The sequence below is a fragment of the Gorilla gorilla genome, chromosome 1 (assembly GCF_029281585.2).
Source record: "Gorilla gorilla gorilla isolate KB3781 chromosome 1, NHGRI_mGorGor1-v2.1_pri, whole genome shotgun sequence".
Lineage (NCBI taxonomy): Eukaryota > Metazoa > Chordata > Mammalia > Primates > Hominidae > Gorilla > Gorilla gorilla.
This window is the reverse complement of record NC_073224.2, coordinates 39,240,380-39,253,886: the sequence shown is the minus strand read 5'-3', so window position 1 is coordinate 39,253,886 and position 13,507 is coordinate 39,240,380. Positions and strand designations below refer to the sequence as shown.

The following is a 13,507-nucleotide window of genomic DNA, read 5'->3' as shown; positions in this document are numbered from 1 at the left end:
ATGTTAAAGGTAGAACACTGAGCAAAACACAGGGGAATATATATGTATATATAACATTTTGAAGGTTAGGCACATAATATGCATATTTTTAAGCTAATGAAGCTAAATATAAAGATCCAAGCTAAGTGGGAAGAACACAGACCTTAGAGCAGTAGAATTAGAGTTTTTAGTCCTCTACAAGTAGAAGTGGGTTTACCATAAAGTTAATGAAGCTCAAGCTTCAGGGCCCCTTGCTTACACAGGCCCCTCCCAAGGCCCTTAGAGCGGCCTTAGCAGTATACGCTTCTGTAACAGTTTTGAGAGTAAGATATTTAAGACCTCTGTCTTCGTTTCTAACTTCCCTTCGTCATGCTCCTCTGGTTAGGAGGTATTGAAATGGCTATAGGCTTTGTGGGGGATTTGGCTAAGGGGACAATGAATAGGGATACATTTAATTTGGGGTCAGTGGCATGCATTTAAGTGGTTTGCAGTCACTTCTGCATGTTTTTAAATTATTGCTCACCATGGGTGTAGGAATGGCCTTCTGGAATATACCTACTGCCCATTATGTCAATTCAGCCAGCACCACGTCACAAAAGTGCAAGGCCAAAGGGCGAAGGAACCCTATGTTGACTGACACAGGAAGTACTTGGGTAGTGGAGGAGCAACAAGGTTTGAAAGAAAAGAAAGAGCTAGTAGAATTCTTCCATTCTTTTTCCTCTTCTGGGGACGTTGTCTATAGGCACACAGAATGGTCCAGCGTTTGACATACTGTTGTAGGCTTTCCTACAATACAGCTTCTAATAAAACTAGGCTGTCCTCAACCCCTGGTAATAGAATTGCTTACCTTTATACCAAGAAGGCTGGGAAAGCACGAAAATCTACTGTGGTGTGTACCCACACAGACTTCAAGGGGTTCGTGCTACAAGACCCGAAGTCTTATGAGATTGTCCAAAACACAAAAAACCATGTCAGCAGGGCCTATGGTGGTTCCATGTGTGCTATATGTGTTTGTGACAGGATCAAGCATGTTTTCCTTATCGAGGAAAAGAAAATCATTGTGAGAGTGTTGAAGGCACAAGCACAGGGTCAGAAAGCTAAATAAAAAATGAAGCTTTTTTGAGTAATTAAAATTAAAAGACTTAAAAATATGCTTCCAACCATCAGAAGTGGAAGATTATAAGGAGAGGGATCAATTCTCTCAACGCCTAATCAAAATGAAGGTTCTCACTCACTGAGAATCTAAGTCATATCTGCAATTATAACTGCACCATACTTCTTTATGTTTTTATGTGAATCATGCAAAAGGGAGTAGATTAGAAACCCTATGTTTATGGGACAAAAACTTATAGTTGTACTACAGTGAGTCTGTCTGTATGTGAAGTTATATGTCTTATCCACCGTAATGAATGAGATCCAGTCTGAATGCAGCATACAAATCTTGTCCTGAAAAAACCCTCGGCCAGGCGCGGTGGCTCATGCCTGTAATCCCAGCACTTTGGGAGGCCGAGGCGGGCATATCACAAGGTCAGGAGATTGAGACCATCCTGGCTAACACGGTGAAACCTCGTCTCTACTAAAAATACAAAAAAATTAGCTGGGCATGGTGGTGGGCACCTGTAGTCCCAGCTACTCAGGAGGCTGAGGCAGGAGAATGGCGTGAACCCGGGAGGCGGAGCTTGCAGTGAGCCGAGATCGCGCCACTGCACTCCAGCCTGGGCGACAGAGAGAGACTCCGTCTCAAAAAACAAAAGAAAAGAAAAAAACTCTCTAGGGCTTCAGTAAAAACCACACACAAAATTGTCACTGAAGCAGCCAAACGGCCATAAAAATCTCATAGCACATCCATGAAACTTGAGAGAGGTTTCCCAAACTGAACAATAACCCTAAAAAAGTACGTTAACAATATCAGTAATGAGTTGTGATGCTGAAATAAATTTATAAACAATTATTAAGAAACAAGTTTAATCAGCCATGCTGGAGAAAAGACTGATCTTTCTCTTTTCTTTATAGAGAATTACAAAATACGCCGGGCGCGGTGGCTCTCACCTGTAATCCCAGCACTTTGGGGAGGCTGAAGCGGGCAGATCACATGAGGTCAGGAGTTTGAGACCAGCCTGGCCAACATGGGGAAACTCTGACTCTACTAAGTTTACAAAAATTAGCCGGGCGTGGTGGTGGGCACCTGTAATCCCAACTACTTGGGAGGCTGAGGCAGGAGAGTTGCTTGAACCCGGGAGGCAGAGGTTGCAGTGAACCGAAATTGCACCACTACACTCCAGCCTGGGTGGCACAGCAAGACTGTCTGCAAAAAAAAAAAAAAAGTTACAAAATAATTGTTATAGGAAAAGGCAATCAAAAGTACGCAGCCAAAACAAAGGTGGGAAAAATGATCATAAATGGTGCTCCCAAAGTCTGGAAACACAGGTGAATATACATAATGTCGGGGGCGACTTCAATCTTTTAGAAAAAAATAGGTTTCTGGGCTCTCAGACGCCCTGTAGAAGAATATCAGGCAGTCAATGAAAATATTACGGTTATGTGTGTGATGTTTGTGGGTTTTATTAACTTTTAAAATATCATTTTTTCTTTCTCTTTTCTAAATATACATTCACTTTCCTACCCTTCTGCGCGTAACTTTTTGTACTCTTTCCTAATGAGGGTCCCCACAAATTGTATGAGCTGCGCTTCCTGCAAAACCAGGATCAGCCCCGTCTGCAACCTCAAAGTCACTGAATTTCTCTGCAGTCTCAGTTTCCCCTTTTAAAAAAATTGGGAATTTGCCCTGCATTTCCTTAGAGTTGCTGTGAAGGCCAAACGAGATGGTGGTGGGCAAAATAGCTCTGCCAACCACGCAGGCCCCTGCAAATGTGAAGGGCCTCTCACCTGGAGGGTTGGGTGCTGGCCGACCTAGTCAATCCTCCCTACCCCGACCCCCGCGCGGGGCTCCACTGACCCCGCCCCTGCTGGGCACTGACAGCCGCAGCACCGAACCGAGCGGTGGGGGTGGTAGCACCCGCCCACCTGGAGCAACTGGGATCCGAAAGGATGGGGTGGGGGGGAGGGGAGTTCGGGACCAACGGGAGTTGGGGAGCCTGAAGGGTGGTCGCGGAGCCAGGGCAACTGACGTTTCGGAGGGGGTGGGGCACCAGGCCTCAGCCCCTCTCCCGCAGCCCTCCAGCCTCCTCAGCAGCGGAAGTTCCGGTGTCGGTAAGCGGAGGTCAGAGGTCAGCAGGAAGTCGATACGTGGCCGCCGTCTGTCCCCGCTGAGGAGGTGCAGCAGCCGGAGATGGCGGCGGTGCTGAACGCAGAGCGACTGGAGGTGTCCGTCGACGGCCTCACGCTCAGCCCGGACCCGGAGGAGCGGCCTGGGGCGGAGGGCGCCCCGCTGCTGCCGCCACCGCTGCCACCGCCCTCGCTACCCGGATCTGGTCGCGGCCCGGGCGCCTCAGGGGAGCAGCCCGAGCCCGGGGAGGCGGCGGCTGGGGGCGCGGCGGAGGAGGCGCGGCGGCTGGAGCAGCGCTGGGGTTTCGGCCTGGAGGAGTTGTACGGCCTGGCACTGCGCTTCTTCAAAGGTGAGCCGGGCCAGCCCCACCCCCGCCGCTTCTGCCCGGCCCCGGGAGCCCGGCGTGGGCTGTGGTCCCCAGGGTGACTGGACCAGACTTGCCCTCACCCACTCATACTGGGCTGTGGTGACTCAAGCGGCGTTCCCTCCTTGGGGGTACCCGAAGTTTGTCACTACCCGCTTGGCCACTAGGTCACACCCCTGACGGGCCTGCAACCTTGGTTTAGCAGTCATGTCCCGCCTCCCAGAGGTTACCGGGACATTTTACCTGATTTAGCTTCTGGGATTTCCAGGAGCCCCGGTGGAAGAATGAGCCCACTTTCTTCCAAAGGATCCCATTCTGGGATTGCCTTTTATTATTATTATTTTTTTAACTGGCGCTTTTCTTTTCCTATTTCCCATGGCTTGTCACATCAGAACCCGCCGATTTTTACCCTTAGTGGAAGAAATCTGTCAAGAGGTTCCATACATAGCTTTTCCAGCCATTCTTGGGAACCATAAACTGGAACAGGACTTGATCCCCTGGCAGATTGATGTGGCAGAGAGGAGGAAGTAAAGTGTTAAGCTCATCATCCCCTCCGGCTTGTCAAACTCTTGAGGAGAGATGTCCACTATGTTCTAGTAACTTCTAGGTGGTTAAAATTTTACATTGTAAGCAATGTGCAAGAGTGAATTCTCAGAGTAAGGCCTAACAGTACCTTCTGTGCTTTTCGCATAATTAATTGTTAAATGTCTCTTGTCTTAGAGCAAGATTGTAGTGTGCGGATTTTTTTTTTTTTTTAATTGGGTGATTCACTTAGTCAAATGGTGGAGAGACCAATCACATGATCACATGATTTGTGTCAGTGGGAAAAACTGATGAAAGCCCGTTAGTTTGATTCTTAAAGATACTTAGTCTTGTAGGGCGAATGGACAGGGAGGGACATCAGCAAATGAAACTTTAAAAGTGGTTGCTAGGTTCCACGTACATTCCAGAACAGCATATTTATGACACTTTCCCCAGAGGAAGTACCTTTTGGAGTACATACTAGCCACAGTTGAGTAGTTCAATGTAATGATACACACGGAAGTTGTTTTCTCTCAAAATAACTTTAATTGTGCAAACTAGTGAAAGTTTTATAAATTTTCCAGAACATTTGATCATTTCACATTCAATGACATATTCGTGGTCATTGCACAATGAGTTGAGCCCTCTGTGTACTAACTAGCTTGGGGAATTGGTAATGGCTAATGGGTTTTGGATCATTTGACTTTTAGATCACCGGCTTCAATTTAGAGTTTGCTGTAGTGATGATATATTACCACTTGATAAAAATCAGGTGGTTTCTGTACAACTCATATAGCTACATTCCATCTTAAATTTTTATTCTTGGAACTTATTTTTCAGTAAAGTATATTGTAGCAGAGAGTAAGAGTAGAAATGAACTAATTCCTTTTTTTTTTTTTTTTTTTTGAGCTGGAGTCCTGCTCTGTTGCAGGACTGAGGGAGGCTGAGTCAGGAGAATCACCTGAACCCGGGAGGCAGAGGTTGCAGTGAGCCAAGATGGCACCATTGTACTCCAGCCTGGGCGACAAGAGCAAAACTCCGTCTAAAAAAAAAAAAAAAAGAATCGCTTCAATATGGGAGGCAGAGGTTGCAGTGAGCCGAGATCATGCCACTGCACTCCATCCTGGGCGACAAAGTGAAATTCTGTCTCAAAACAAAGAAAAAGATTAAAACACTGTAACGTGTAGTATACTTAGAATTGTTTGGAGAGTCAGGAAGCTCTGGATTCTAGTTACCTTGTAAACTAGACAATTAACTTTTCCAGAATCAGTTTCATATGTATAAAGGGAGCTGGATTCCATAAAATATGATGTCTCAGATTTAAGATTCAGTGGTCTTAACCTAACAGATTATTTTAACATGTGTCTTGAGTGGTAGGAATCCTGGGGAAACTTATAACTTGGGGCCTAGGTGTTAGTCACCTTAGAGAATAAAGCTACACTGATAGGTGTGGTTCACTCACTTCCTAAATTAAGTTCTCAAAGCAATATCCAGGTACTAAAAAGGAGAAATAGCTGTGTAGCAATTAAAAGCTACCTTTCTGCATGTATCATTGGAGACTTAGTATATGAGACACTAACTGACGAAAGGGAAGGATGTAAAAGCAGTCAGAAGAATTATGGAATGTGGAGTGAGCCAAGTAATGCTGCCTTTGTTTTTTTTGTATTTTGTTTTTGAGATAGAGTCTCACTCTGTCGCCCAGCCTGGAGTGCAGTGGCGCCGTCTCGGGGCTCACTGCAAGCTCCACCTACCGGGTTCACGCCATTCTCCTGCCTCAGCCTCCCGAGTAGCTGGGACTACAGGTGCCCGCCACCACGCCCGGCTAATTTTTTGTATTTTTCGTAGAGACGAGGTTTCACCGTGTTAGCCAGGATGGTCTCAATCTCCTGACCTCGTGATCCTCCTGCATCGGCCTCCCAAAGTGCTGGGATTACAGGTGTGAGCCACCGTGCCCAGCCTGGTTTTTTTTTTTTTTTTTTTAAGGCAGAGTTTGATTCTTGTTGCTCAGGCTAGAGTGCAATGGCGCGATCTCAGCTCACTGCAACCTCTGCCTCGAGGGTTCAAGTGATTGTCCTGCCTCTGCCTCCCGAGTAGCTGAGATTACAGGCATGTGCCACCACGCCCAGCTAATTTTGTATTTCTAGTAGAGACGGTGTTTCTCCATGCTGGTCTCGAACTGCCGACCTCAGGTGATCTGCCCGCCTTGGCCTCCCAAAGTGTTGGGATTATAGGCGTGAGCCACCGTGCCCGGCACCTTTGTTTTAATGTGTGGATTTTTCTGGTGGAACACTTGGTGTTTTGTCAGTCTTGCTGGGACTTTTAATCGCTATTCTATGGTTTTATACCAGTATCTCACAAGAATTAGAAATAACATTACATTTTCGGCCGGGTGTGGTAGCTTTTGCCTGTAATCCCAGCACTTTGGGAGGCCGAGGCGGGTGGATCACAAGGTCAGGAGATCGAGACCACCCTGGCTAACACGGTGAAACCTCATCTGTACTAAAAATAAAAAAATTAGCCGGGCGCGGTGGCAGGCGCCTATAGTCCCAGCTACTCGGGAGGCTGAGGCAGGAGAATCACTTGAACCCTCAAGGCGGAGCTTGCAGTGAGCCAAGATTTCGTCCTTGCCCTCCAGCCTGGGCAACAGAGCAAGACTCCGTCTCAAAAAAATAAATAAATAAAGGAAAGAACATTACATTTTCTCTTCCATTGTGGAATAAATACGAATCTTGAAAGCATGGATATATTTTTCCATTGCAAATAGCTTGGGTTGGAAATGACAAGCCCTATTTCTTATTCCATCCCTGTCAGAGTGGTAATAGGCCAGTGACTGATGAATCAATTACGTCAACTATTCTTAATTTTTTATGACAGTAAAAGTAAAATAGATGAAGATGTGGGTAAATGTAAGTTAGCATTTTACCATCTAAATTTCAGACATTATTGACTTTTCAGTATGGATAGTTTTATATTAGGTTACAACTATAAATGAATAGTACGTTATCTTTTGCTTAGAGTCCAAAAGAGGAGTTAAGGACCCAGTGACAACTGCAATACAGTGTGGAGGACTGAGGGAGCAGATGCCATTCCAGAGGGGGGAAGGCCAAGAGCCATGAAAGCCATGAGAAGTCAAAGCATGTGTGTTTGCAAAATGGAAAATAGAAAGCAGTTTGATGGAGAGAGCTGGGAAGGTAACTGAGTTCAATTCTTGGAAGGACTTGCATGCCATTGTAATTTTTTTTTTCTGAGACGGAGTCTTGCTCTGTCACCCAGGCTGGAATGCAGTGGCATGATCTCCGCTCCCTGCAACCTCTGCCTCCTGGGTTCATGTGATTCTCCTGCCTCAGCCTCGTGAGTAGCTGAGCTTACAGGCTTGTGCCACCACACCCAGCTAATTTTTGTATTATTAATAGAGATGGGGTTTCACCATGTTGGCCAGTCTGGTCTTGGACTGACCCCAAATGATCTCCCCGCCTCGGCCTTCCAAAGCGCTGGGATTACAGGTGTGAACCACCGCGCCTGGCCATGTAAGTATTAATAGTTCGGCCTTTTTGTCAGTAAATTAGAAGATGAGGAACCACTGGAGGTTTTTAAAGGGAGGAGCAAAGTTGCTCAATTCTTTTTTTTTTTTTTTAGACAGTCTGGTTTTGTTATGCAGGCTAGAGGGCAGTAGTGCGATCTTGGCTCACTGCAGCCTATGCCTCCCAGGCTCAAGCCATCCTCCCACCTCATCCTCCTGTGTGACTGGGACCACAGGCACGAGCCACCACGCCCGGCTAATTTTTGTATTTTTTGTAGAGACAGAGGTCTCGCTTTGTTGCCCAGCTGGTCTTGAGCTCCTGAGCTCAAGCGATTCACCCGCCTTGGCCTCTCAAAGTGCTGGGATTACAGGCATGAGCTACCACGCCCGGCCAGAGTTGCCCAGTTCTATTTTAGCAATGTTAAGCTAGGTTTTCTTATCTCCATGGGTTAAGGACCCACAGGAATCCAGTGGGTTCGTTTTATTATGGCCTTTATACTTCTTGGATGGAGTTGACCTGGGGAATTGTATTTTGGTTTTTAGAGTTCTTTGGGGTGGACTTTTCCTTCTCTAATACTTTATTACTGTATGACATTAAGCTGGTAGATTGTTTACATTAATTTAAAATTTCAGAGTAATAATTGTCAATAGTTATTGAGTAGATGTTTACTAAATCTCAGGTACTGTGCCAAAAACTGTATATACATTATTTTGTTTAATCCTCCAAGAGGCCTTCTGTAAGGGTATTAATCCCATTTCTGAGTTAAGGATCCTGCCTCAGGCCCCTCAGTTGAAGACTTACCTTTGGAAGGTAAGTCTTGGACTCATTTTCTTTATGGAATAGTTCTACTAGCATTGCTGTTGATTATACCCAATTATGTTACTGATAGCAGAGTATTATATGTTGGGAGAGAATTATATTAATGATAGCAAACAAATGGACAACTGAAATGGTTCCATTTCCTCTTGTCTTCTTTAAACATAGGCAACTACAAGAGCATTTATAAATGGCTTCCTTAATGTTTTAAAATACTGTACAGCTGTAATTTATTCATTGGAAACATATATAATTAGTGTGCCTCCTGGACTTCAGTGGTCTATCCTCAGATAATTTCAAGTTTGTTACTATGGAACATCTATTAGAGTTCTTTTTCCCTTTTATTATCTTTACCTTTAGACGTAAGTATGTAATACTGTGGGAGGATATATAGACCTAAGAGAGACAGATGTAAGACAGAAAAACAATTATAGCCACCAAGTTCATGTTAAATTTGAGCTGAACCAAAACTCTCCTTTGACTGGATTCAGGAATGTGTATGTGTTGTTGTTGTCATTGTTTTTTGTTTTTTTTTTTGAGATGGAGTCTCATTCTGTCACCCAGTCTGGAGTGCAATGGCGCGATCTCAGCTCACTGCAACCTCCGCCTCCTGGGTTCAAGCAATTCTCCTGCCTCAGCCTCCCGAGTTGCTGGGATTACAGGCACATGCCACTACGCCCAGCTAATTTTTGTATTTTTAGTACAGACAGGGTTTCACCATGTTAGTCAGGCTGGTCTCGAGCTCCTGACCTCAGGTAATCCACCTGCCTTGGCCTCCCAAAGTGCCAGAATTACAGGCATGAGCCACTGTGCCCAGTGTGTGTATGTTTTTAATGTAAGTGATTTTAACATTTTCCCGAGGCTTCCCTTTATCACACATGCAGTGCACTAAAGTACACAAATACTAAGTGTGTAGCTTGATGAGTTTTCACAAAGTGGACAGTGTAGCCAATGCCCAGGAGCAGATGTTTTATCAGTTAACTAATACAAGAGCTACTGTGAATCAGTATTTAGAAAGGTAAGCTCTGGAGTCAACACTCTTTAGGGTGTGTTTTCCTTGCTCTGCCACTTAATTTTGTTAACTTTTTGTGCTTTCCTGTACTCAAAGGGTTGTTTTAGGAATTATAAGAAATTATATATATAAACTCTTAGCAGAATGCCTGGCTATTGGTATTTTTGTGGCTGCTTATGTTGTTGAAAAGGAGGTACTTCTGAGAATTGATTATGGATGTTTTGAGTTAATGGAGGGGAAGTCTTAAAACTTTTACTAAGCAGTTAGTATATGCTAGGCAATTCCCAGAGTGTTTCCTACTCATTGATTTAGGAATACTGCATTGTATTATCCTTTTTTTTTTTTTTTTTTTTTTGGAGACAGAGTCTTGCTTGCTCTGTTGCCCAGGCTGGAGTGGAATGGCCCAGTCTTGGCTTACTGCAACCTCCGCCTCCTAGGTTCAGATGATTCTCTTGCCTCAGCCTCCCAAGTAGCTGGGACTACAGGCACGTGCCACCCCACCCAGCTAATCTTTGTATTTTTAGTAGAGACAGGGTTTCACTATGTTGGCTTGGCTGGTCTTGAACTCCTGACCTTGTGATCCACCCACCTCGGCCTCCCAAAGTGCTGGGATTACAGGCGTGAGCTGCTGCACCCAGTTGGTTTTTCAGTTTTAATATTTGTTTTTTTTTGGAGACGGAGTTTCACTCTTGGTGCCCAGGCTAGAGTGCAGTGGTGCGATCTCAGCTCACTGCAACCTCCGCCTCCTGGGTTCAAGCGATTCTCCTGCCTCAGCCTCCCAAGTAGCTGGGATTACAGGCATGCACCACCACACCCGGCTAATTTTTGTATTTTTAGTAGAGATGGGGTTTCTCCATGTTGGGTCAGGCTGGTCCCAAACTCCCAACATCAGGTGATCCGCCCACCCGGCCTCTCAAAGTACTGGGATTACAGGCGTGAACCACCACACCTGGCCCAGTTTTAATATTTCTAAAAGATGGATTTTAATCAAAGTGTATTCTCTGTGAGGCAACAGTGTGATATGGCCATGAAATAAAACAGATTTGATCTTAGGCTGCTTTGGTGGAAATATGGTAACTAGGATGAGGGAAAGAGAGAGATAGTCCTGCTCTCCTCTGCACCAAGGAGTACCCCTCAAACAAGCCATGTATACTGCTTGTTTGAGGCATCATCCTTTAGGGTTAAAAACAAAATGGAGCTCATTCAGAAGAGAGCAACTTGTACCTAGTGGGAATTCAAATCCCTGCCATTATTATCATAATGGCTGCTGTTTAGTCAGTGTCTGCTCTATGCAGGCAGTATACCAAGATTTTGGGACACATTTCTAACACTCATATGAACCCTAAGGAGCAGTATTTGTTTTATTGATAACAAAACATTTCAAAAGATAAAATAACTTGTCCATGTTATATACTTAATAGCAGAGCTGGGAATTAAATTTAAATTTGAAGTATGATTGACTAAGCTGGGAATGTGTAGCCAAGAGAATAGAGAACTCAGAGCAAACACAATACATATTTTGTGACTTTCTTGAGGTCTAATTAGTTAGATGTGTTTTAGTTAATGCTGAGGACAGGAAATAAACCCTGTGGATGGAGTTGAGAGATACCACCTGAGAATAAAGAGCTAAGAATCACAGCTATTCAAAGATGGATTAGACTGCTTTGGGACAGTGAGTTCTTTCACCAGGAAGTATTCAAGCATAGGTTAGCAATTGCTGGGTGGATATTGTAGAGAGGATTTGAGATTTAGTTTGCAATTCAATCACCTATCTTTAACATCCTTTCCACGCCGTAGATTTTATGGCCTTCTTTCATTAAATGAAGGCTAGAAGGGACATTGAAATAATTTGGTACTTTCCTTTGCCTCCAGAGAGAAGAGAAAAAATATGATTTCTCCTATAAAATAGCAATTGAGGTGTGAGCCTAATAGTCTTTTTTTTTTTTTTTGAGACGGAGTCTTGCTCTGTCGCCCAGGATCGAGTGCAGTGGCGCAGTCTCGGCTCACTGCAAGCTCCACCTCCCGGGTTCACGCCATTCTCCTGCCTCAGCCTCCCGAGTAGCTGGGACTACAGGCGCCCGCCACCATGCCCAGCTAATTTTTTTTTTTTTTTTGTACTTTTAGTAGAGACGGGGTTTTACCATGTTAGCCGGGATGGTCTCGAACTCCTGACCTGATGATCCGCCCACCTCGGCCTCCCAAAGTGCTGGGATTACAGGTGTGAGCCACCGTGCCCGGCCCCTAATAGTCTTTTGTATACTTGATTTCAGGTGGGAGGGACTTAATTGTAATCTTTCAGAGCTTTGGACTTGGTATCAAATTATGCTGTCCTATTTGAACTGTAAAGTTAAATACTTGTGAGTTTAGTAAGAACATAATGTAGATCCCATTATCTGTTTTTAATTGCCTGAAAAATGTGTTTTGTATATCATGTTAGTTTCCTATTGCTCTTGTAACAAATTACCACAAATTTATTGGCTTGGGCTGGGTGTAGTGGCTCATGTCTGTAATCCCAGCACTTTGGGAGGTTGAGGCAGGTGGATCACTGAGCTCAGGAGTTCCAGACCAGCCTGCGCAACATGGGAAAACTCCATCTCTGCAAAAAAAAACCCAAAAAATTAGCCAGGCTTGGTGGCTTGTACCTGTAGCCCCAGCTACTCAGGAGGCTGAGGTGGGAGAATCACATGAACCTGGGAGGCAGAGGTTGCAGTGAGTGAGATCGTGCCACTGCACTCCAGCCTGGGCTACAGAGCAAGACCCTGTCTAAAAAAAAAAAAAAAATAGTGGCTCAAAACAACTCATACTAAAAATCCATCTGCACTTAAGATTTTCCTGCAAGCCCTAACGTGTACCGGACAACCTGTTCAGACTCTCATGGTTGGGAATATCCTCTGATGATCTGACTCCCCTAGTCTATGGATTAAATTGATAGAAGATCTGATTTGTATAGTAAACTCCTCTGTTCATACTGATATTGACTGTTCCTGATTCAAGATGACAGCTACAATGGTACTGTCAAAAACAGCTACGTGGGGCTGGGCATGGTGGCTCATACCTGTAATCCCAGCACTCTGGGAGGCTGAGGCAGGCGGATCTACGAGTTCAGGAGATGGAGACCATCCTGGCTAATGCGGTGAAACCCCGTCTCTACTTAAAAAAAAAAAAAAAAAAAAAAAGCCAGGAGTGGTGGTGGCCACCTGTAGTCCCAGCTACTTGGGAGGCTGAGGCAGGAGAATGGCGTAAACCTGGGGGGTGGAGCTTACAGTGAGCCAAAGATCACACCACTGCACTCCAGCATCAACTGGGACCACTTGAACCAGTCCCGGTTCAAGCGACAAAAGCAAGACTCCGTCTAAAAAAAAAAAAAAAAAAAAAAAAACAGCTACATGGGAATTTGTTCCTCTGCCGCATTGTGCAGTGACTGGTTTCACCCAGTACTTTGATGTGAGAATAAGCACTTTCCTCATATCAGGAATATTGTGGGTGTTTCCTGTTACTCACGGCTGAATGTAATCTTTGGTACATTACCAATTATGTTTGATTGTATGTGATTAAAAATAATGTGCACATTTTTTCCTCAAAGTTGCTGGACATGTTTCTTCGAAAGCAGTTAATAAACAATTTCTAACAATTTATCTACTAACAAATACTGTTTTTTTTATTTACTGAGAAGAAATATTAAAATATCTCATTGACAGTCATGGATCAGATAAACTTTATAATTAGCCTTATAATTTTGCTGATTATTTGACATTGTGAGTCAGTATTCACAAAAGTTGAGGCATTTTTTTCTTCATGTATATTTTACTTTTCATATTCATATAGTCAGTTTTTATGATAATAATTTCTCATTCACTCATAATACCAAAAGTTAAATCGTGCTTTTCTGAGTGCCCTCTTGCCAAAGACCACCAGGATCACAACTATTGTTAAAGAAGGTGTAAAAAATTGTAGTAATAAATATGACCACAAGCAAAGCAAACAAAAACCACACACACACTCTTACCGTTCTGTAGGTTAGAGAATAGGTCCTGTTGGGGTAAAATCAAGGTGTCAGCAGGGCTTTC

The 13,507-nt window shown here is 44.3% G+C and overlaps 1 protein-coding gene and 1 pseudogene across 1 annotated transcript in view; both read left to right on the top strand.

Annotated features, from left to right (window-relative positions):
• The first annotated feature begins 730 nt into the window (after positions 1–730).
• LOC101134872 (large ribosomal subunit protein eL34-like) lies at positions 731–1,182 on the top strand (annotated as a pseudogene).
• A 2,012-nt stretch (positions 1,183–3,194) lies between these two features.
• Positions 3,195–13,507, top strand: part of ACBD3 (acyl-CoA binding domain containing 3) — a 42,272-nt gene continuing 31,959 nt past the window's right edge. Inside the window, exon 1 of the mRNA XM_019031232.4 lies at positions 3,195–3,554. Coding sequence (XP_018886777.4) covers positions 3,269–3,554 — 286 coding nt within the window. The 5' untranslated portion in view covers positions 3,195–3,268. The remainder of the gene's footprint in view (positions 3,555–13,507) is intronic.